At 41.2% G+C, this 23,903-nt stretch overlaps 1 protein-coding gene and 1 long non-coding RNA gene across 2 annotated transcripts in view; one reads left to right on the plus strand and one right to left on the minus strand.

The window, feature by feature from the left end:
• The window catches only part of LOC102133443 (uncharacterized), an 81,903-nt gene extending 73,021 nt beyond the window's left edge, over positions 1–8,882 (plus strand). Inside the window, exon 4 of the long non-coding RNA XR_010578268.2 lies at positions 8,207–8,882. This is a non-coding gene — a long non-coding RNA (uncharacterized lncRNA). The remainder of the gene's footprint in view (positions 1–8,206) is intronic.
• The window catches only part of DPT (dermatopontin), a 33,821-nt gene continuing 12,464 nt past the window's right edge, over positions 2,547–23,903 (minus strand). Inside the window, exons 2-4 of the mRNA XM_005539919.5 lie at positions 21,048–21,173; positions 8,100–8,207; positions 2,547–3,704 (exon numbers count right to left, since the gene is read on the minus strand). Coding sequence (XP_005539976.2) covers positions 3,638–3,704; positions 8,100–8,207; positions 21,048–21,173 — 301 coding nt within the window. The 3' untranslated portion in view covers positions 2,547–3,637. The remainder of the gene's footprint in view (positions 3,705–8,099; positions 8,208–21,047; positions 21,174–23,903) is intronic.

Raw genomic sequence — 23,903 nt, forward strand, 5'->3', positions numbered from 1 at the left:
AGCATTTGTGAGCACTAATGCTTTTGTGAGAATGAATTTTTCTGAAGGAACTTACAAAAGTGTTGAGTTTCATGTTTGGGTTAAAGCAATCAAGCATGAAGACATATATATGGATGAAGGGCCGGGATGGAGAGAGAACTTCTCCAGGCCATCTGAGTTCCAGATAGATAGAATAAATTACAACTAACATGCACAAAGAGTGGAATGCCTTATGGTACTGATCACTGTGACTGCATGTTGGACCTCCCAGGCCCCTTGGTAAGGCTAGTATTTCCTGAAGAACCTTTCTCAAACCCATACTTTGTTTTATGCCTTCCATAATATCATTTCCATTTCCTTAAATGCTACCATCCCCTTTCCTGTCCTGACCTCTCACTGCCTTCTATTGAAATACTGCCTGCCCTTGACTTATCAAACTGTACTGTCATGGTTTGTTTGCTTGACTAACTCCTTTAGTTTATAATTCTCCAGAATGCAGGAACTGTGCCTAGTAAAATGGTTGGTATATAGCAAACACTTGATAATTTATTGATTCGTTACTGAGGAAATGCAAGTGGGACTTAAGTTTGCTTAATAAATGTTTCCTATTATTGACGTCTACTAAAATCCAGCTTACCTAAGGAATTTTATTTCTAATATATACTAACACTGTTTTCCTTCTCTGACTACATTTATTGGGTACTTATTATGTGCAAGATACTATGTGATCTCATTTATGTTGTAAGCACTATAATTATTTCTACAGGTAAGGAAATAGAGTCTCAGGAAAGGCAGGTGACGTGGCCAAGGTCATGAGAAGTGACAGGACCATGATTTGTGGCCAGGAAGTCTGACGCCAGAGCCTACAGTCTCTTCTACTCACCTCAGAAGTCCTACTTGTCCTTCAGGGCCAAGCATAGACTCAGCTTCCTCAGGAAACTTTCTTGCAGTTACTGTCATTGTCTATCTTCTCATCTCACCATTAGGCTGAAGGCCTTGTGAGGCAGGAATCATGGGTCTCCTCTTTCTATCATCTCCTTGTATGTGGCCAGCATCTTGTAAAGTTGTTTGGAAAGGGATTCCTACCTGTACTGGGCAGATGAGGGGAAGGGGGCTTGGGGATTTCTCTAGTCTTACACAGCCACCCTCTGTCAGAGCCAGCAGTAGGTCTTAGGTGATCATCTCTAGTTCCAGGCTCCTTTCCTGGAAGAAAATGCCTTAGAAAATCCCTTTATAAACAATTCAGGAGGGGATAGAGTTCGGAGATTCTTAGAATTGCAAGAAAACACAATGGTTACCTAGGGAAATAGCCTCATTTTCAACAGTAGGCCTAGAAAGGAGAGGTGACTTATCCAAGACTGTGGAGCAAGTTCGTAGAAAGATTGGAGTAATGAAAAAACTGAGAACAAAACTTGCAGTTGCCAGATCTGGGATTTAGTATTCACTCTGACACTTAGTTCTTAATGAATGGCCTATAATATAAAGTGTAATTATTCAGATTCAAACCAAGTCGACAGTGTCTTTTCTGTCATTGCCCTTGGCCTATCTATATGCAAAGAATAGTTTTCTTCTTAGCAAAAACTCCTTTTATTCCACTTGGCACAGGCACTATTTATTGAATTGCTATTGCTTTAATTTTTTTTTTTCTTGGCTTATGTTCTCTTGCAGTCTCCTGGCTTCTTCCAGCTCTAGCCTCTCCTCCCCTAGCCATGCTCCCTTCACCCTCCCAGCTCCCCATCCTCTCACCAGCCTTTTGTTTTCTTCATGGATGCCAAGTCAGCCAATCAGCATTGCTTGTCTCCTTTCCTGCTGTGCTCCACACACCCAACTAAGGCTATTTCCTGGTTGCCATCCTGAACCAGGCTGCAATTGTTAAAATATTAATGGCTTCCTTGGTGAAAAATAACACCGACGCTTCTTATTATAAATTAAAATTGCCAGAGAGGCAGAAACAATGACATGGAGGAAATAAAGCAAAACTCTAATATGAAAAAGTGTTTTAGAGTTAAGGCAGGAGAAGATATCCTTAGCCCTGCCTTCCCCATCACAATGCTGGGATCTTGCAGTGGGAAACACCATCACCACTGGCCGAGAGTCACCATCTTGACCACCTAGATGGGGTGTATGGCAGGGTAGGCGATCCCTGGGGTTTTGCCTGGCTGGCTCTTCTTCTGGGTCCACTGGGAGAGAGGATGAGGGAAGAGCAGCATGGATTAGGAAAAAAAAAAGGCAACCTGCTATGGATAAAGAAAAGAGGGGCTTGCTGGGGTTAAAAATTCCAGTGACATCTTGGAATAAGGAAGGTTGAAGGATGCTGAGAAAAGATTAGGCTAAACTCAAAGGCCAAGAAATGTGATTCCTTCCTTTGTTTAATCTTAAGTAAAGCATTTAGCACTTCATGTCTTAAATATCTAATTCCCCAACCACACTGTCATCATTGTCATAATTGTACTCCTGGGGCCTTGCATGGTGCTTGGCACAAACCACAATGCTAACCGGTATATTCAGAATGAATGGATAAATAACCAGCAAGGGAAAGAGTAGAGAGCAAAAACCGACCCTGAATATTTTCAGCATAGTGAACGTTAGTATTTTTATTTCTTTTGTAATAAGGAGTACAAAGGGTTGGGAGCAGGACATCACAGGAGGAGGAAAGATAGCGCCATCTCTGCAGAAGAACTCCTGAATCACACACAGAAGGAAAGTGGATCCCCAGGGCAGCCTTTCCCACCAAAAAAAATCAGGCCCAATCCAGGAGAGTTTGCCAGTGGCTCCCCAGGGTTCCAGGGTGTCTGCCAGCCTTCCTAGGAATCCTGGGCATGCCTCTAGGTGCCAGTGACTCAAACTCCTTTTTCCACTTCCCAGTTCAACCTGGTCACTCTCATTCCCACAAGTTCCCAATCTGAGTCCCATTCTCTGACCTTTCTCTGCTTCCCTGTTTTCATCTCATTTGAGACTGATCCTCACGGGTTCCCCTGGCCCCTGCACTCATTTTCATTACTGGGTATGTTAATGTTCGTCTTCTAATTCAGGAAATCCTTCCAACCCTGTTTTCAGCTCTGCCCCCAAACCCTTCCACTTCCGCATTTCACCTCCCAGTCTCCTCACTCCTGGAGCAAAGAGCTCTGCACTTGGATTTCTAAGCATGCATGGCTCATGTGGAGTAGGGAAGTGGCAAGATGCCCCTCAGGGCAGAAAGCCTGCTTTTTGTGGGGACCCTACATATCATTCAAACAGGCATAGCTGTAGAGAACCTTCACTGAACCTCTCCTCCAGTTCTGCCTCTCCCCTCCACTATGCTGAACTTGCAGTTCATTCTGCAGTAAAAAGCAGTAGCCAGGCTGCAGCGGGTGCTCCAGAAGCCCGACTCTAAGCATGCACACTGTATATGTGGTGTGCAAGGAAGCCATCATCAGTCATATAAAGCAGTTGCTATGGAACGTGTGAATAGTGAGAAACATGGTTTAATTGTGGATTTTATTATAAGTGTGATACTAGTCAGAAAGGCCCAGGAAGCTGGCATTGCAGCTACCAGCTCAGAGAGAAGGAAAGAGAGCAGCAGAAATTGGTATAGGAGATCCTACTGATGTTAACATATGTGGACACCCTCCGGTCTCCTGGCCCCTTTCCTTTCACCCGGATTTGGTATGTGGCAAATCTAAACATTTGCAAATTCACAGTCGTAATCAGTCATCCGGCACATTATGAACTTCCACTGGCGATCCCTGTGGGAGGGAGAGTCAGAAAATGAATATCAGTGAGAAAGGACAGGGCAGGAAGAATCGCTGCTGGGGAAACAGCAACAGAGAACATTTGGAGGATCTGGGAACTGAAGGGACACTTAACCTCACTTTGCTCTTAGAAGACATCTTTATGCAGTTTCCCAAGAGCCAACAAATCTGTGAGTTCAGATCACCCTTGAAGGTGACTGACTAGATCACTGGCTGTGTGGACGCCTCTGCTCATCACTGGTGGTCAGCTCACCCCTGCTGCCTCCAGAAAGTACCTCAAGGACCTGTGGGTTAACAGCTTGGAATAAAAGCATTTATTTAACATAATCTCCATTTCATTGTAAAGAATCTTGTTTTAGGCTGGGCTTGGTGGCTCGCACCTGCAATCCCAGCACTTTGGGAGATTGAGGCAGGTGGATTGCTTGAGGCTAGGAGTTTGAGACCAGTCTGGCCAATATGTGGAAACCCTGACTCCACAAAAAAATACAAAAAAATAGCTGGGTGTGGTGGCTCACGCCCGTAGTCCCAGCTACTTGGGAGACTGAGGCGGGAGGATTGCTGGAGTCCTGGAGGTTGAGGCTGCAGTGAACCGAGATGGTGCCACTGCACTCCAGCCTGGGTGACAGAGTGAAACCCTGTCTCGAAAAAAAAAAAAAAATCTTGTTTTAAAAAGTCCATCCATTTTCCCACTGACTCTTTCTGAGCACTTACCGTATGCAGAGTGCTCACCAGGCACTGGGCTCTGTGCTATACATGTGTTTCCCTTCAGAAAACACTGCTACAGAGAAATGAAAAAATCCCTTAAAGTAAAAAAGAAAATGGCTGCCATTCTGGCGTCACTAGAATAGTTATGAATTGCCTATGTGTTTAAATGAATTGCCTATGTGTTTAAGTGGTTGGGGATGGGAAGAGTGTACATAGCATTACTAAGTTTTGAAAAATGTGGTATGGATACATTTCAAGGAATGTTCTTTGCTCAGGGCAAACTTATGTTCTTTATTCATCCATTTAAGAGAAATGTATCGAGTGCCTACATTGCACGACACTCCTGTGGTCTAATATTGTTGAACAGTGATAATGATAATTGTAGCCTCCAATATATCTGGCATTGTACCAGATGCTTTACCTGTTTTCTCTTTTAATCCTCACAACAATTCATTGTTTGAGTGAAGAACCAGGCTCAGAGAAATAATTAACTTGCTTTAAGGTAGTACAAGTAATAGGTGATAATTTCAGATTCGCAGTTTATTGGACTCAAATCTTGATCTTTCTCTTAAATCACACGGTCTCCCTAACTAGGTAATCTTAAGCCCAGAAGAACACACGTCTGCCATGCCCTTTACACAGTCCTGATAAAGGGCAACAATAAAGAGGTTTTCCATATTTAATTATGCAAATCATTCCAAAGCTTAGTGGGGTCCTTTACAAACTCAGAATTATCTATCTTCATTTTCAATCTGCAAGGTCTGTTTTCAAAAATTTATCCCAACCACTATGACTAACAAGGCCTCCACCCAGCTTCTAAACTGAAAAATGGGGCTGACTCTGCTTAAACAGCCTAAGGCAGGCTTTCTAATTCTGAGTCTGTTGCTCTGGTTCATTTGTTTAAAACAATTGGGTATAGAGTCCCTCAACGCAAATCTGGATAATCAACTTGAGGGTCTGGGTGATACCACAGCCTGGGTGATATTTTGATTCCTGCAATTGTCAAAAGATTGTTTTAGAAGGAAATTAGAAAATTGGTGGCATGTAGGTTTACCAAATGACTGTAATTACTGCAGCCAGGTCTTATTTATCTGTGTACTAACAAACATAGATAAACAAGATCTTAGGATCAGGCATTCAAACTACTCTTTTAAAAGGCTATTAATTGATGCTGAGTAAAACTTAGACTTGGTCCTATGAAGACCAAATGATTCCACCAGGTTCAGTCTCTGATATCACACCAGGACAGTGGGGGCAAATTTGCTCCCCAAGGGAATACTTGGCAATGTCTGCAGCTACTTTTGGTTGTCACAACTTGGGGTGGAGTGCTAGTAGCATCTAGTGGGTAGGCTAAACATCTAGAATGCAAAGGATAGACCCTGAAACAAAGAAATATCTGGACCCAGATGTCAATAGCACACAGATGGAAAAAACTGCATTCTAAGAGGAAACCACTATCACTTGTATGTGGAGGGAAAGCTCTTGCACAAGGAACCCTGCCCTGACAATAGTTCTCCAAGCTGGGGGCCTTGGCGTCTTTCAGCAGAGCCGAAGAAACCTAAGTTGTGGGTCATTAAGCTACTTGTTTTTGATGACAGTAGCAAAATTACATGAGTATATTTATTTTATTTTATTTGGGGGGAAGATATTCATTTTAAATTAATGCAATGACATAATATTTCAGTTTTTCATGATTCTGGGTAATCCACATAACCAAAAATTTACTGAAAACTGAATTTACTGAAAATTGAATTGAGCATTTTAACTATTCAAATATATTTATTTCATCCTAATCTTGGATGGCATTCTTCCTTTACTGTATTAATTCCTGCTTTCTTAAACAGGGAACATGGAACTAATTTTCTTGTTGAGCTGAAGTCATCATTTGCAGCATTGAGCACCCCTGTTATTTCGTTTTGCATTTTGGGGAGCATGGCCCTGCTAAATGACAACCCACGTTCTTTGAGTTCTTCAGCCTTTCATTTGTTTTATTGTTCTTACGCATGTTTGTTGTCATGTCATCCAGCTATTTATTCTCATTGGTGGAATGAGTTTCATTCTAAGTACTATATAGTGGGTTCCCTTTCTAATTTGCTGCTTCTAGAAAATTGGTAACTAGGCTAGTTTAAAGTATATCTAAAGTAAAAATAAGTAATGTGTGCAAACTGAGTGGTTTGTCTATGGGTAAACATAAAGGTTTTTGCTGATCAGCCTGCAATATATATTGTGCCTTTCCAGAGCTACTTAATGTCTTTAAAAAAAAAAAAAAAAAAGAAATTCTAGGTCATATTAAATAAGTTAACTTTATTTCAGATGTAATTCTGTTTGAAAACACAGACACACACCAAAGATGTGTCACACTCAAATTCATCATAGCATACTATCTTATGAGTTAATGTAAGTGTTATTTGGTTTGCAAAATATTTATTGGTAACTTTTCAGGAATTCATTTCTGTGTAAAAAGTGATTATCAGCTGACTAAAAGTAGACCAAACCAATCATTAACAGCTGAATTTACCTACACCTTTCTCTGTATTAGTAGGGAGTACAATTCTTGTTTTTTTCTGACTGTTTTGATGTATTTGAGATAGGACTAAGGAGTTGATTGTGAGAGAAAGGTGATGAAAAAAGGGTTAGTGCAGTTTTTATCGTCAGGCTATTTAAATTCTCTTCTTTCATTAATTTTTGTCAGCTTTACTGAGGGATTGTTAACTCCTTTCATTTCTAAATATGGTTGGTAGATGCTATGGTCTGAATGTTGGTGTCCCCTTAAAATTTATATGTTGGAACCTAATAATGTGATAGTATTAGGAGGAGGAGCCTTTAGGGGGGTGATTAAGCCATGAGGGCTCTGCTGTCATGAATGGGATTAGTGCCCATATAAAAGAAGTTGAAGGGAGCTGGCTTGCCCTTTCCACCATGTGTGAGAACACAGTAATAAAGCAACATCTCTGAAGCAGCAAGCAACCCCTTACCAGACACTGAACCTGCTGGTGCCTTGATCTTGGACTTTCCAGCCTCCAGAACTGTGAACAATAAATTTCTATTGTTCGTAAGTTACCCAGTCTAAGGTAATGTGGTAAAGGAGCCCAAACAGACCAGGATGGTAGGTTCTGTGTGTTTCTTATCTCCAATCCCTTTTCTTTCTCTTCTCTCTTCTTTCCTAAAACCCAAAGTGGGGATCATATAGAGGCATGGGTTTGAAGGGGGTCCATTTTGACAATGGGCACTCCTCTAACTGTATTTGCCTTCTCCTCTTGGTGTTTCATGAGGAAAAGTACTCTTTGAAATTGAGTGAGGGGAAAAATCTTAGACCATCAAGGGATACCAAGTTTAGGACTTTGCTCTTGAGCAGGCTGGAATCCACCCTCATCTCCAAGGTGAGCAGCTCCATGAGGTGAGCTCGTGAGAACAGCTCACTTCCCATGGCCTCCCATTTTCCAGCCAAACCTGAAGTTAATCCTTGACCAGGTAGGAAACTAAAATAAGGAAAACCTCAGGTCAAAGTTCCTGCAGAAATATATGTGCATGTAAGAAATCTGCACTTGTATTCTGCATATATGTGTGTGTGTGTGTGTGTGTGTGTGTGTATGTGTTCATAAATTCCTGCAGGTTTAATCCTTGCAGGAGTTAGTCCCAGCTCCTTTAACCCTAGCCCAATGGGGAAGGGACTATCTTTCTCACCTTTCCACTGCAGAGAAAGTGGTTGTTGCTCCTCGGATATAGTAATCATAATTGTAGGAAATCATGTCCATGTCCTCACCATAGTGACCTGGATATTCTGTTGTTAGCCTATGCAGGAAGAACAAAAGGTTAGAGGAAAATAAAACACATTATTATTGCTGGGAGCAAACAGAAGACACACTATGAAGAAGAGATGGAGTTTGAGCATCTTGGCAAATCCAGACTGAAGTTAAATGACATCCACCAAACCACTCCAGGCTGTGAAGAAACAAACAGCTCTCCTCTCGCTTCTCATCGTCCTTTTCTAGGCCATTAAACTGTACACTGAAAAAGATGTAGATACCTCCCCAGGCTTTGGAATTATCAAAATAACTTTGGAGTTCTTGATATTGATTAATATCAATATTATTCCTATTCTATTCAAGTCAACTAAGACAATGTTTTCAAATTTTAGATTATGATTCATTAGTTGACAACAAAGTCAATTTAATTGGGTTTAAAAAGATATAAAATAGAAAAGAAAATATCAAAGCATGCATCACATGCAATAAGGATAAGTCTATGTATGTAAACATTTTGTTTCAAATATATATGTGTGTGTGTTAATAAGATGTACATATTGTGCTAGTTTAACATATGTTTCTTATTGTGAGTTATAGTCAACAAAGTGTTCAAAAGTTATTTAATTAAAATGTAAGCTCCCCAAAGGTAGAGGTTTTGCCTTGTCCACCATTGTTCATCCAGCACCTAAAACAGATATATAATAAATATTAGCTGAATAAATATATAGCCTGGGGAAAGTCAATTAATCTCAGTTTTCTGACCTGTAGAAGAATAAAGTCTACCTTATAGGTTTGTCATTGGAACTAATAAAAGTGAGTGATAAGGGTGCTATACACATGGTAGGTGTTGAATCACCAAGAACTATTTTGTTTCTTCTTCCTCTTCCTCCTTTCCTTTCCTTCTCTTCCAATATTGAGTAAACCCTGGGACTTCATATGAGTAGGTCCACGGTAGTCCATCCTGGAGTAAGTCTAGAATCCGCCGGTTCTCATAAGGGCTTTGCCACTGGGACCTTCAGGACCAAAACAGTCCTTTTACCATGAAATAGTTCCTCCAAAGTCTTTATCCAAACCCCAGGGCAGCTTGGAAAACAACTAGTTTGTGAGTGTCAATAATTTCATTTGATTTGGGTTTAACAGATCACTGTTTATTAATGCTAGAAAGATTTTCCCCTCTGCAGACTGACGGTGATCTTTCTCTAAGATTGTCATTAAATCATGAAAAGTTTGATTTATAAACCGTAAGGGCTCCTAGGAGGATCTCAGTGCACAGATGGAGCAAGATCAATGGTTAGCCCATTCTCTTGGTTCATAATCATTCCTTTTACCCATTATTCACTAACCCTTGCTCCCTGATTTGACTTTTCCTAACACATAATTATGCTCTATCAGGATGGCAAGCCCAACCCAAAGTGAGGTACATGTGTTTTGGCTTAATGTGTTCATGAAGGGAAATAAGGCCCTACCAATCCAGAAACTTATTTTGTGCTTCCAAAGAGGTCCAGAAGCAGGACTTTATCTTTCAGGTAAATGTCTTTTTTTTTTTTTTTTTTTTGAGACCGAGTCTCACTGTGTCACCCAGGCTGTTTTGCAATGGCACAATCTCAGCTCACTGCAACTTCCACCCTCCCGAGTTCAAGTGATTCTCCTGTCTCGGTGTCCCAAGTAGCTGGGATTACAGGTGTGTGCCATCATGCCCAGCTAATTTTTGCATTTTTAGTAGAGATGGGGTTTCGCCATGTTGGCCAGGCTTGTCTGGAACTCCTGACCTCAAGTGATCTGCCCACCTCAGTCTCCCAAAGTGCTGGGATTACATGCGTGAGCCACCACGCCCAGCATGGTAAATGTCTTATAAGTAGAACTAATAGGGCCTTACTTGGATCCCACTGATTTATGATCCATGAGAATTCTAACAAGGACTGTATTAAAGTTTACCCAAGGAAAGAGAGGTTTGTTGAGAACATGAATAATGCAAATTAGAATAAGAGGTTGGGTGGGGGTGGGGGTGTGCGTGTTTTCCTTCCTTCAGGGAACAAAAAATACTTTCAAAAACTTTTGAAGCAGTCTTTGGATACAATGTGTAAAAATTAATTACCAAACTTTTTTTTTTTTTTTTTTTTTTTTTTTGCCAAGGCAGACTCTACATACAGCAACACTGCATTAGGCTAAATCCAATTGCTAAAGGTATTTGGAAATTATGAGGCTAGATTTTTATTTTTAAGTTTTTACTGACCACTCTGATCTGTCTTCAGATACTTGGATAAATACCATGGAATAAAGTGGGAAAGAAAAGCTTACCTTTAAAAAAAAATCAAGAAGTTTTACGCTTCAAACAAGGAAAATATTATTTAATACTTTATTTAATTAGGATTCTCTCTTGCTTCATTGTTGGTAGTGACCAGACATAAGACCCCTGTCTAACTGGACAGTTTGTCTGAGAAGCCTCTTCGTGAGGGACTGATGTCCATTGAATTTCTAGAATGTCCTAGAGAAGGTGAGGTACATGACCATCGGTACATTTTCTCCTTGGTCACAGACAGGTTTTGTTTTGTGTGACTTTTGGTTGTTGTTATTTTGTCTTGTTTTTGTTATAACACCATGGGATCAAGTTTAGACTGTCTTAGAAAAACCTGGGTTAAGGAGGATAGGGAAGGAGGTTGGATATCCATGGAAATCTCTCCTACTTTACGAGATTAAAAAATACCAAGGGAGAAATGACCCAAATGACTGGGAGAAAGTGAATCTCACAAACACCATCCATAGGAAGAACTGTTGTGTCAATGTGGCCCAGGATTCTGTATTCTGTGTTTGCAAACCAGATATATGTGGCTGCATTTAGTTCTTCATGATATTGCACATGCACGTGTGCACACACACACACAGTGTCCTAATAAGTGAAAGCCCCAGGAATAGCTCCTTAGAGAGAAAAAAGAATTTAAACGTTCAGAACTAGACACTGAGACAGGGCATAGGGACTTGTCAGGAAATTAAAAGAGGCTACAAGGAAGCAGAATGATCAGGGTTTCCTAAGCTGTGACATTGGGCTTTGCCAGTGTGGGTGGGGGAAGAGTTCAGTGTGGTTCCAGTTTCTTTGTGAATTACTGGGTCACTTTAAGTAGTTTTTTTGAAAAACACACTTCATACTGAGCATTGCCATACATTCCTAGATGAATTAAAACAATCAAGCAAACCTTCAGCTTGGCAAGATGAAGAAGAGTGCAGGTCAGGAAGATGCCTTTATTGAAATGAGTCTACTTTTCAAACATTTCTATGGGGAGCCTTATTTTCTCCTTTCCCCTAAAGTAAAGAGTTTGAATAGATTTATTCGATTTTAGATCTTATTTAATTTTTAATAAAAACTACCGGTGGGGTGTGTGTGTGTGTGTGTGTGTGTGTGTGTGTGTTTATTCCTGTCACTTTCAGATGAATGATTCTTATGGTACAATTTCTCACTTCACAACATTTTTTCTGCTGTCAAGATGAGAGACAGAGAGTTGTTCCAAAGCTAAGTAAAAACTTGATAACATAAAGCCACTTGTACAACTCTTGTGTCCGCTGAGGCTGATGGGAAAAAACTTAAATATTATCTTAGTTATGAGCTGAGGGAAATCAGTTCAAACTGAAGAAAATTTTAAGATTGATATAGGATTTTTCCCATCTAAGATTCTTGAAGCACTAAAATTATCAACAGATCCAACTAGACTCAATGAATGTTTGCTGGTCAATACAGTATCATAGACTGAGCTGCTGCTGATAGATGTCTCGGCTCTTTTGCCACAAGAATAGACATATTGCAGAGCTGAGTCCAGATATATGTTCTCACATCCATTTTAGGAAGGGAAATGGAGATACAATCTAGTTCTATACAGTGGCCAATTTTATTCATTGTCAGAGGTTTGGTTGAGAACTGATTAGGTTTTTAACAGTTAAAGTAAAGATTTTCAATCTATTCCCTGACATAAAGTGACTCAGCATAAGGTTTTGTGAAAACCCACCTCTACGAGACCTTATTCAGAGCCAGACGCTTTTCTTCTATGAAAGTAAGACTTCATAGCACTGACATGTGTTTGTTACAGCCGTTTCACTTGGGGGAATTAGGACAACTGGATTACTCGGTGTCACCTGGAAGCTCCTCTTTCAGGACTTTCCCTCCTATTGATGTGCACATGAACAGATGCAGCTTCATCTCATGCTCAGGAACCATCAGATCCCCAACCTTGGTCCACTTTGTGGGGATACCAGAAAAGCACACACCACAGACTCCCTACCATAAAAACTGGAAGAAAACCCCAGCATTTACATATGAACAGATCAGAACGGGTACCTAAGGAAGCCATACTTCAGCTTTTTAAAAAATAAGAATAAAATTAGAATGTCTTCCAAATAATCTTTTATAGCTCAGCTCATGCTCAAACGTTTTAGAGAAGCTTCTAGTGGTCGTTCAATGTTGAATTCTGTTTTTCTTCTATTTCTCCACCACTCAATTAGCACCTTACTTTAAATATCCTATTCTAATGTCCTGTGACATGTCAGCTGATATAGTTTGGCTGTGTCTTCACCCAAATCTCATTTTGAATTCTCAGATGTTGTGAGAGGGACCTGGTGGGAGGTAGTTGAATCTTGGGGCAGGTGTTTCCTGTGTTGTGTTCATACTAGTGAATCAGTTTCATGAGAGCTGATGGTTTTAAAAATGAGAGTTTCCCTGCACAAGCTCTCTTTTTGCCTGCTGCCATCCACATAAGATGTGACTTTCTCCTCTTTGCCTTCCGCCATGATTGTGAGGCTTCCTCAGCCACATGGAACTGTGAGTTCTCCACTAAACCTCTTTCTTCTGTAAATTGCCTAGTCTCAGGTATGTCTTTATCAGCAGCATGAAAATGGACAAATACATCAGCACTATATATTTAGCAAAATAATGGAATGCTGTATAACATCATGAGGGCCAACATAGTAAGCTCTTTGAGGGGTCATTGGTGCATGGAATCAAATATGCTTTTATGATCTGGTTCAGAAGTGGGTTTGGAGGAGAAACTCAACATTTGTGGATTTGATATGTTGAGGCTGGCTTATGTTTTGTACATTCAGCTAAAAAGATGTCCCTTTCTGACAGGCAAATCATTGAGAAGTTTGTTAAATAAAGCCAGTCTGTTCATGATCAATCCTCTTGCATAATGCTTTTCCAGGTAAGCTATAAGGAATGAACATATTTCAGATTGCTTAGTTTGTCTTTATTAGGAGCTGCATCAGACTCTCTTTGAATTAGTTTTGCAAAGACAGAAAAAATAAACCCCAAATGGAGTTACATGTAAAGGAAAACAGCCACAAAGAACAACCCCCCGGCTTCTTCCCACAAGAGCTGGGGATTGGCCAAGTGGTTCCTCTGTAGTCACCCAAGTGCCCTTCTCTACACAGAAAACCTGAACCCTGGGGCTCTGGGGTGTGAGAAATAAAAACAAATGTCCATATCTGTCCTCTTATGGCATTTTGGGACTTCATATTTCAAACACTTCAGACATGTATCACAACACAAGGGAACAACAGTTCCAGGGATATCTGTGACTTAAATGAGTAGAGGAAAGTCCCTGAACACTTTCCAAATTGCTTTCTTGGAAGTGAGTTTCTAACTCACTGTCCAAGTCCAGGGCTAGTCAGCAAGCACATTTGCTTTGACTCGTGTTGATTTTCATTAGCCACATTATATGGTGGTCACCTTTGGTCTGCACATCAGTGGGGGCTACTCCACCTTCAACAGCTCCACTCCAATTAAAATAGCTTTATTCTCTGTTTTCTACCAGATGCCTAATGTGCTATTATGTAATGTTTCACCTATAGAAGTCTTATTCCTCATATAGAGACAGCTCAGTACAATGCAAAAAGCATGGGATTTGGAGGCAGATAGACTGTTTGAGTCAAGCTTGGAACTTTGAAGGAAGCCATAACTTCTATAGCTCAGTTCCCTCATCTGTATGATAGTATCATAATTTTTTTGTGTGAGGATTAAATGCAGTAACACATGAACACATGGTAGGTGTCAATAAATATTATTATTATCATCATTATCATTATTAGGGTCAACCAAAGCCTATGAATTGTTATTATTTCATATCCATTCACATTCATTGACTGCTTAAGTGAATTAATAAATAGAAGTAAGAATGATTGCTTCTAGAATCTATTATAGTAGAGGGAAGCAGACTAGATAGAATAAAACATCAGATTTGGTTTGTAACTGAGAGGTTTACTTTGTTCTAAGTAGCTGGCCATGGGTTAACGAATACTTGCTAGACGCATCTATGATATTTCTGCTTTTGAAGTTTGAACATAGGGAGAAAGGTATCACCTATAATGCAGGCACCAAATACAGTCGATATGGTTTGGCTCTGAGTCCCCAACCAAATCTCACCTTGAATTGTGGTTTCCATAATCCCCACATGTCATGGAAGGGACCCAGTGGAAAGTAATTTAATCACAAGGGTGGTCACTCTCATGCTGTTCTCATGATCGTGAATGAGTTCTCATGAGATCTGATGGTTTTATAAGGGACTTTTCCCCCTTTTGCTTGGCCCTTTTTCCTGCCATCATGTGAAGGACGTGTTTGCTTCCCCTTCTGCCATGATTGTAAGTTTCCTGAGGCCTCCCCAGCCCTGAAAACTGTGAGTAAATTAAACTTCTTTCCTTTATAAATTACCCAGTCTCGGGTATGTCTTTATTAGCAGTGTGAGAACGGACTAATAAAACAGTCATCAGTGGCATCTGCAGGGCATTGATTCCAGGACTCCCATGAATACCAAAATCTGCAGAAACTCAAGCCCTTGATCTAAAATGGTGTAGTATTTGCATATAACCTATGAATATCCTCCCGTTTACTTTAAATCACCTCTAAATTACTTATAATATCTAAGATAATGTAAATGCTACATGAATAGTTATTATACTATATGGTTTTGTATTTGTATCATTTTTTATTGTTGTATTGTTATTTTCATTTTTATTGTCTTTTTCTGTATATTTTTGATTCAAAGTTGGTTGAATTCTTGGATAGGGAACCCCCAGATATGGAGTGCCAATTGTACATGTCTACATTTTAAATATGGCACAGTAATTATGAAAACCACTCCAGCTGATGAAAGGGATGATTGATTTTGCCCAAGCTCAGAGAGGCGGCTGTCTGCACAATGAGTGCTATGTACATCATGCAATGCAAGGCAATGGTTTTAGTAGGGCACAGAGCATCTAATCCCAATATAATTTCCTTTAAATTGTGACATCTAGTCCAATTTCCTCAACACTTAAGTATGTCCATCTCTATAGTAATAGCTTCCAGCTTGCACAGACCCTCAGCATGCAAGCTGCTCTTCTTACCAGGCCTCTGGGAGCTGAATTGCAGGAGGCTGTCTGGGCACAGGTGGCATATGATAGGCACAGCAATGCAGGGGCCTGTGAGATTGTTCCTGTCCCTGAAACAGCATTACAGGAGTGAACATGCAAACACTCCCTATCTTGTATTAACATCTGAACAAAGAGGTTAGGAATTAAAGATTAGCTTTGACTGGGTGCTTTGGGGTGGGAGAGATAAGAATGTTCTAATCAACTGATGTTGTTAACTAGAGCTATACAGGAATTAAAAAAAAAAAGCATTCTCTGGCTTATGACTTGCACACAGAGAGTAGAGAAGGAGGCAGTGAAGAATGCAAAGTCTGAGAGACAGAATATCAGGGTTGAAGAGAAAAGTAAAGGTCATGTAAATGGATGCATTATTTTATGGTAAAAAGATATTATCCAATGAACCTAATGAAAGGCCATGGCTCTGGAGAAGAACCATTTAGAAAAGAAAATAATTTACAACCATCAGTTCCTGGGACACAGAGTCTCCGCCTGGATAGTAGACAGTCTGGTGTGCAGCCTGCAGCTACTGAGCTGTTTGGAGAAGAGAGGTTATGACAAACAATGTCTAAAGGGTTGTGGCAACTTCAGTGACACGTGTTTGTGGTTTGCAGACCACTAGACTAAGAATTAGAACTCTCATACCTAAATAAATATCCATAAAATTCACGTATTCATCCAATCCAGTGGAGACCATTTCATAACGGCATGTCCACATCTATCAGGAATTTGCTTTCTTGCCAGAGTCCTGTGAGGCTGTAATAGCCAACAAGAAACTGCACAAGCTGAAATGAGAGCAGCACCTTGGTTCCCACCAAACAAATAAATCCCACACTCATTTGGAAGTTGGTTGGATGACTTGTTTTTTCCAGCCTAGAGTGATGATATTTCTGAATCCCTAAGTGCTCATGAACACAGGCGCTAGATGCCCACTTAGCTAGTTCATACAGTGTCAGGCTGCGTGCTGCAGAACGCCTTTCAAAGAAGGAAGGGGGAAAATGTCGTTCCCACACACATGGGTCCAGTTCCCTGGGAGGTAATTCAAGCTAATTAAAGTCATGTAAAGGAAGGTTTCAGATAAGAGGGTTATCAGCATTTCACTGTGGGAAGGTGCAGGAAAAAGAGTTCTCACTTCACTCTGTCGGGCTGTTAAAAGGATCAAATAAAATAATGTACTTGAAAGAAGTCTTTGTCAACTATAAAACGTCATCACATCAATGTCGGGTTTCACCATTGTTACTGTTCCTAGGGACTTGCAACGTTATTCATCTGACACATTTATTAAGAGTCTATTTTGTGCTAGGTAATATCCTGGAGATGTTGAAAAAATAAGACCTAATTTATGCCCTGGAGGCATTTAGAAAGACATATAATATAACATCATGACTCAGACAATTTAAAGATGCCACTGAAATGTCTAGACACACCAGCGGGATAGTGAGTCATATACTGTGTACCACGGTGCATACTTGAATCTCATTCTGCTGCTTCTCCAATGTTTTCTTTGAAAAAACACCATTTTATTTGGCGACCGTGATAGCTCTCAGCTCTAACACCATGCCATCAGAAATAGAACCAGCCAGGTGGAAACATACCTTAGTAGGACTTGTCATGTCTAAGTTGTCCAAAGTTAACTTGTCATGTCTTTTGGAGTAATTCTCTCTACTTTCCCCCACCCTTTGACTCTACAGACCAACAGTAACATGTCTGGATGGTAGGATGGGGTAAGGAAGGGTGAAGGGTGTGGGGGTTGGGGTGGGGTGAGGGGGTGGCAAAATCATTGCAGATCAAGGCTTTGGGTAAACTTTGTCAGTAGAGACATGAATATCTTTGGGAACTCAAAATTTCTCATCTTTATCTATCAATCTTTAATGTTGAGACTTTGTTCCTACATATATGTCAATATAATCATTACATTTTTAGCATCTTAGCTGATGAATTGCATCTAAGAGAGCCTGAGAAGTCATTTCTAAAGTATGTGAGAGGAATGATGCCTAGCATTTTTGAGGAAGCAGAAGTATCCTGGAACCAGTCTCCAGGTGACCACTGGAAATCTGGGGCATCATTAAAGCAACAGTGGAACTGGAAACACAAAGACCTGTCTTTTTCAGGTCTCAGCATTCAAATAAACAGACAGGATAAGCTTCAAGAAGCAATGCTCAGAGTGTTAACACAGATCACAGAGATCCATGGAATATGGGAATTCTGGGAAGATTTAGATGTTTACCTCTTTCTCTCACACTTACTTTCATCCACCCCCTACCTCTGTTTGACAACTTTTCCTTCTTTCTTTCTTTCTTTCTTTTTTTTTTCTTTTGAGATGGAGTCTCACTCTGTCGCCCAGGCTGGAGTGCAGTGGCATGATCTCGGCTCACTGCAAGCTCTGCCTCTCGGGTTCACGCCATTCTCCTGCCTCAGCCTCTTGAGTAGCTGGGGACTACAGGCGCCCACCACCATGCCCACCTAATTTTTTTTTTTTTTTGCGTTTTTAGTAGAGATGGGTTTCAGTGTGTTAGCCAGGATGGTCTCGATCTCTTGACCTTGTGATCTGCCTACCTCGGCCTTCCAAAGTGCTGGGATTACAGGCACAAGCCACCGTGCCCGGCCTTGGTAACTTTTCTAAAACCAGTGAGCCTTAGTTCCTCGCCTGCCGCCTGCCTGATCACCCAAAGCCTTGAGGCGCAAGCCCACTCCCTGTTGTTGTTCTGTTTGGGCAGGGGGCAGCCAGCCATGATGGCATGACCGCAGACACAGCAGGCTCTCCCACTCATCTCTGCAGAGACCTTGGGGCTTGCTGTGATGAGGAATGTTGCTGCCTCAGCTTACTCCTCTTTGCCTGGGGAAGAATGAGTTAGTACACCCAACAACAGACTGTCCAACTGATCACGCGTCTTATTCCTCTGCATAACCAACCCCGCTCTCAAGTTCTGCTTCCTGCAATGACCAGACACCTGTTGGGTTGTTCCTGGGCAGGGTTTGCCTTTGAATGTCCTGTTAGTTGGTGAGGAGGTTGGGTCTCTCCTGCATCTGGGAGCATGAAGGGGACTCTGCTTCAAGACAGGTCAGCTCTGTGTGATCATAGACAGTGGCAAGACCAGAAATGTATTATCTTATTTAATGTTCATAACAAAAAGTAGGCTGAAGTCATTCCTTCATCCAAGCAAATGCTATGTGCCTGGCATTATTTATAGGGCTTGGCATATGTCAGCACAAAGATCTCTGCTTGTGTAGAGCTTATATTCTAGGCAGAAGTGGAGCGGTGGGGGAGAGTACAAAAAGTTCTTTGTAAGGAAATTATATTTTCTGGGCCACTTCACATTATATACACCCTCCACAATTATTAATGTGGACTTTTGTTCAACAGTTGTTAAGAAGACACTATGTTCGAAGCACTATGCTGGGCATTGAAAATACGAAGAACAATGAGTGGCCCCATATCCTCCAGACACTGGAAGTCCAGGTGGAGAGCAGCAACTGTACGCAGGTGGCAAAGTGCAGAAAGTGCTGTGACAGAGGCATCTACGAAGGGCAGAGAGACAGGGCCTCCCACATCCAGGCCTCCAGCTGCCCCTAGGCTGTCCATGTTCCCCTTCCTCCTGACTGCAGCTCATGCAGGGCTGCCTCCTCGCCTCCCCACTCTTTTTCCTGCCCCTGAATCCACTCCTCTTGGCCACCCAGCATACCCCAGCCCTGATGTGTTCCTTTGGAGTCTGACTCAGGGAAAGTTATGCTAATGTAGTAAATAAATTCACTGACTGAGTATTAGGTTTTGCTTGCTCTTTCAGGTAATTTACATACATTTTAATTGGCTTTTAATGCCTTGCAACAAAGGGAGGCTGGTTTCCTTGTGGGAAGTGCCATTCTGTTAATAGTCCGGGAAGGAGAGACTTGTGGAGGCCAAGCTCCTACCTACGCTCCCCTTTCACTGGGGCTCACTCGCCTTTGGAACCTTCATCCTCTCAAAACAATTCTGGCATCTGGATCATCTTTTGCAGAAGTGCCTTCGGAGTTAAGATATTTTTGGGGTTCAAAACAACCTGAAAGATCTTCTAGTCCTTGGAATTTCAACTCATGATCCAGGAGCTCTTGGCAATGTGTCCATTAATGGCCTTCAGGGAGTCTGAGGATTCCTGAAATTCCCTGAAAACTGCTGTATGAACATGCTAAGTGTATTTTAACCCCTGAAGACAAGGTCTATAGTTTTCATCAGAGTCTTAAAGATCTTGGAGACCCAAAAAAAGTGGTCATCATTTTAGGTGATGTGCTTGAGCCTGCAGAGTTACGAGAGGGAGGGGAGAAGGGGAAAGGGGAAGGAGGGGAGGGAAGTGAGAAGAGGCCAGCACGGAGACTGAAACTCAAGTTTCTTTTTGCCCACACTAGTGCTCCTTCTACCTCCTCCACTGCAAGAGATCTTTAGGTCTTTGGTTCAGGAACTATCCCAGTTGCATCATAAACCTTTGCCAGGCCTGTTCACCTACTGTAGTAGAGTAAAAACTGCTTTATGGAAGTGGTTTTGAAGAACTAAAGGAGGTTTCTGCTCCATCAAACAGTGACAGGTGACTTTGAGCTCTGAATTTACTATCAGTCATTACTTTAAAAAGAAAAACGTTAAGCTTTGGGGGCTTTGTATCCCTAGAGATACTGTGTGCCACTGGGCATCTGTGGAGTAAGCAGTCTGATTGCAGAGAATAAGCATGATCTGTGAAGCTGTCCTTGCAAGAATTAAACTGTAGAGATATCAATTACTTGAGGGAGCCAACCTTCACATGTTGACACTTCTGGATCCTCTTGCCCAAGGCAAAAATGCCTGGCTTGTTTTCAGATCAAAAAACCTGGGCCAGTTGTGTTGTTAACACCCAGTGTAAGTCATCAGGGCAAATGACAATACACACATTCTCCTAGTCCATTGGAAGGCTAGGTCAGTAAATATTCGGCATCAGCCCAGGGAGAGGGAAAGACACAAAATATCAGAGGTTGGAATTCCAAATGGATGCAGAAAACAGCACTATCTTTTTTTGTTGTTGTTTTTTTCTGTGTACAACTATGTACTAGACTCTGACCCATGACAAGATTGGTTTCTTGCAGACAGGGACTGCAGGAAACCACGTTCCCAAATAGGCCCTGCAGCCTTAGATGTGATTAGAAGTTACCAGAAGTTGGGGAAAAGGAGAACAGCACTGGGATGGGAGTCAGTAGGCCTAAGCTTAAGACTTGGCATCCCCACAGAGTAGGTGGGTGACTTTGGGCCAGTCACTGCCAGCTCTATGGTTGTTTCCTTTTCTGCCAAAAGAAGGATGTGGGGGGTTGGATAACCCGAAAGATCCCTCTCGGCATGAACATCCTCCTAAGTTGTTCATTCATTCTCATCTATATGCCAGCGCTGCCTTCCAGGCTTGTGTGTGACCCTCAAGCTTACCTGAAGCTAGAAACATGGGCCAGAGTACTTCCTAGGTGCCTCTCCCACCCCAGGAATCACGAGGGTTTGGTTGGCAGCCAGACTCACCAGCAGGAATACGGGCACCTCTTGCTGTAGCGACAACAGTAAAACTGCCACTCCCGATCCAGCACTGACTCGAAGTAGCGGCTCTGGAACCCTGCCACCAGCCCATTGTTGGAGCACGTCTGGTACCTGAAGAGAAGACAACAACCCCAGGAACCTAAGGACAGTGACACATACACAGACCCCTTCCCAAGACCCCACTGCCACAGTTACACACTGTTTCTCTGACCTAGATTCCTAACAATGTATTCCATTTTTATGCAAATAATAGTCTTTATTATATGTGTAGAGATACTACAGCCTCTCCATTAAAATGTAAGTGACTCAGAATTTTCTAACTGAACAAAATTTAGGGAACACTGCTCCTGTCATACCTCTTTGAATATATAGTTAAATGGAAGCCTGCATAAAGGGGTGGATCTAGAAATTTACCTCTAGAATTTTACAAATTCAAGATTGTATTATTCATGTCATTTAAAACAAAAGATATTAAAATTCATTTTACTGGAATTTAAAATAAAAAGACAAAGAGAAGCACAATTGTCATTTAAAAGAAAAGATATTAAAATTCATTTTACTGGAATTTAAAATAAAAAGCAAAGAGAAGTACAATGAATTTCAAATAAACATTTCTTCTGCTTAAGAGTAGAGCCCTGGAAGGGGAACATCACACACCGGGTCCTATTGTGGGGAGGGGGGGAAGGGATAGCATTAGGAGATATACCTAATGTAAATGATGAGTTAATGGGTGCAGCACACCAACATGGCACATGTATACATATGTAACAAACCTGCACGTTGTGCACGTGTACCCTAGAACTTAATGTATTAAAAAAAAAAAAAAAAAAAGAGTAGAGCCCTGGAAATTGAGCACAAGGATGATCATTCGTTCTGCCCCATGCAGCATGCAAAGCCCAGATGAGTATGGTGAATGTGCCCAGGGCAGCCCAGTGGGAAAGCTGGGACCGCACCCCAGGTTCTTGCTACTTATCCAGGAATCTTTCTACCACCCACAAGACCATAAGCTCTACACAACCAGGGCATGTTTTGCTCAGAATTCTATTTCCAGGTGGCCAAGAAGAATCCCGGCTGTGGAGGCAGTCCCTACAGAGTTGCAACAGGCCAACTGAATGCTTCAAACTCCCTCTAAAGATCGCTTTCCTATCCTAGCTGCTTAGTCCTAAGTCTTCAAATATAGTAACCACTCCACTCCAGTCCACAGACCAGAAATAATTTTTGCTCTTTCATTCGACCTGTGCTGCTGCTGGTCTTCACAGCACGTTTCTAACTAAACATTGGCTTAGAATAGTACAATCATTTCTTCCTTTGTTCCATCTCTAGTATGATTTTCCCATGGCACCCAATTCCTATGGTGCCTTCAGACTTGCCGCTTTTTGCTGTGATGATGAAAATGCTATTTTCTACCTGGCCACAGTGGGTTTCCACTGTTCTCGCTACTTATCCTGGAATCTTTCTACCACCCACAAGATCATAAGCTCTACACAGTCAGGGCATTTCCACTGTCCTTGCAACTTATCCAGGATCTAGAATTTTACATCTAGAATTTTACAAATTCAAGATTGTATTGTTCATGTCATTTAAAATAAAAGGTATTATAATTCATTTTACTGGAATTTAAAATAAAAAGAAGACAAAGAGAAGCACAATGTATTGATGAATTTCAAATAAACATTTCTTCTGCTTAAGAGCAGAGCCCTGGAAATTGAGCACAAGGACGATCATTCGTTCTGCCCCTACACAGCATGCAAAGCCCGGATAGGTATGGTGATCCATGGCCCTTTAATGAAATCCAGTGGATTTGCACCTTACAGAATGAGCTCTTTCACAAACTCTTCCAAAATAGTTCTTCAGCTACCTCTCTTTCTTTGCATTTCCCACCATCCCAGCCGTTGGTCTATCTCCTGTTATGTGTGGGCAGAGCAGGCAGTTGTCTATTGCGGCATGACCAGACAGCTGCTGGAATGTAACCCTGTATTCCATGGGAAGATAAGTTTCCAGAAAATATAATGCATAAAATAAGTACCCTCTGCTGACTGGTGAGAGAGACCTTGTTGACACACAAATTGTAACATTATCAACAACTGGATTTCATTTATTCTTTTCCATTGCTGAGAATGAACTTGCGAATCTAACAAAATTAGATATTAAATACAATATATGTCTGTCAGAAATCATCTGTCCTTTTAATTATTTATAACTTGTTATTCATTTATTCACCTCATATATATAATTAAAATATGCATTTATTCATTCATTCATTCATTCATTCATTCATTCAACGTCTTATACTCTACTACTGTTCTGTATCAATCACTTTGCTATTGTGTTGTGAGAAGAATTGAGAGATGGGCTCGGTATTTGGTCAACCATGTAAATTAGCTTGAATTCCCTGTTCCCAGGACTTGTAAGAAGTTCTGGCAGACTAGAAAACTCAGCTATAGGGGCTCAATAATGCAGGTTAAGGTGTAAATTGAGACCTATGACTCTTTGATAATCTAGCCTTTTTTTTTTTTTTTTGGTATATGCGACTGTAGTTTATTATACATGTATCTAGGTTTTTAAATTTTATTTTGTTTTACTTTAAGTTCTGAGATACAAGTGCAGAAAATACAGGTTTATTATATAGGTATATGTGTGCCATTGTGGTTTGCTGCACCTATCAACCTGTCATCTAGGTTTTAAGCCCTGTATGCCTTAGCAATTTGTCCTAATGCTCTCCCTCTCCTCACACCCCACCCGCCGACTGGTCCCAGTGTGTGTTGTTCCCCTCCCTGTGTCCACGTGTTCTCATTGTTTAACTTCCACTTATGAATGAGAACATTCACTCTTTGGTTTTCT

This window comes from Macaca fascicularis, chromosome 1, assembly GCF_037993035.2.
Source record: "Macaca fascicularis isolate 582-1 chromosome 1, T2T-MFA8v1.1".
NCBI classification, from domain to species: Eukaryota; Metazoa; Chordata; class Mammalia; order Primates; family Cercopithecidae; genus Macaca; species Macaca fascicularis.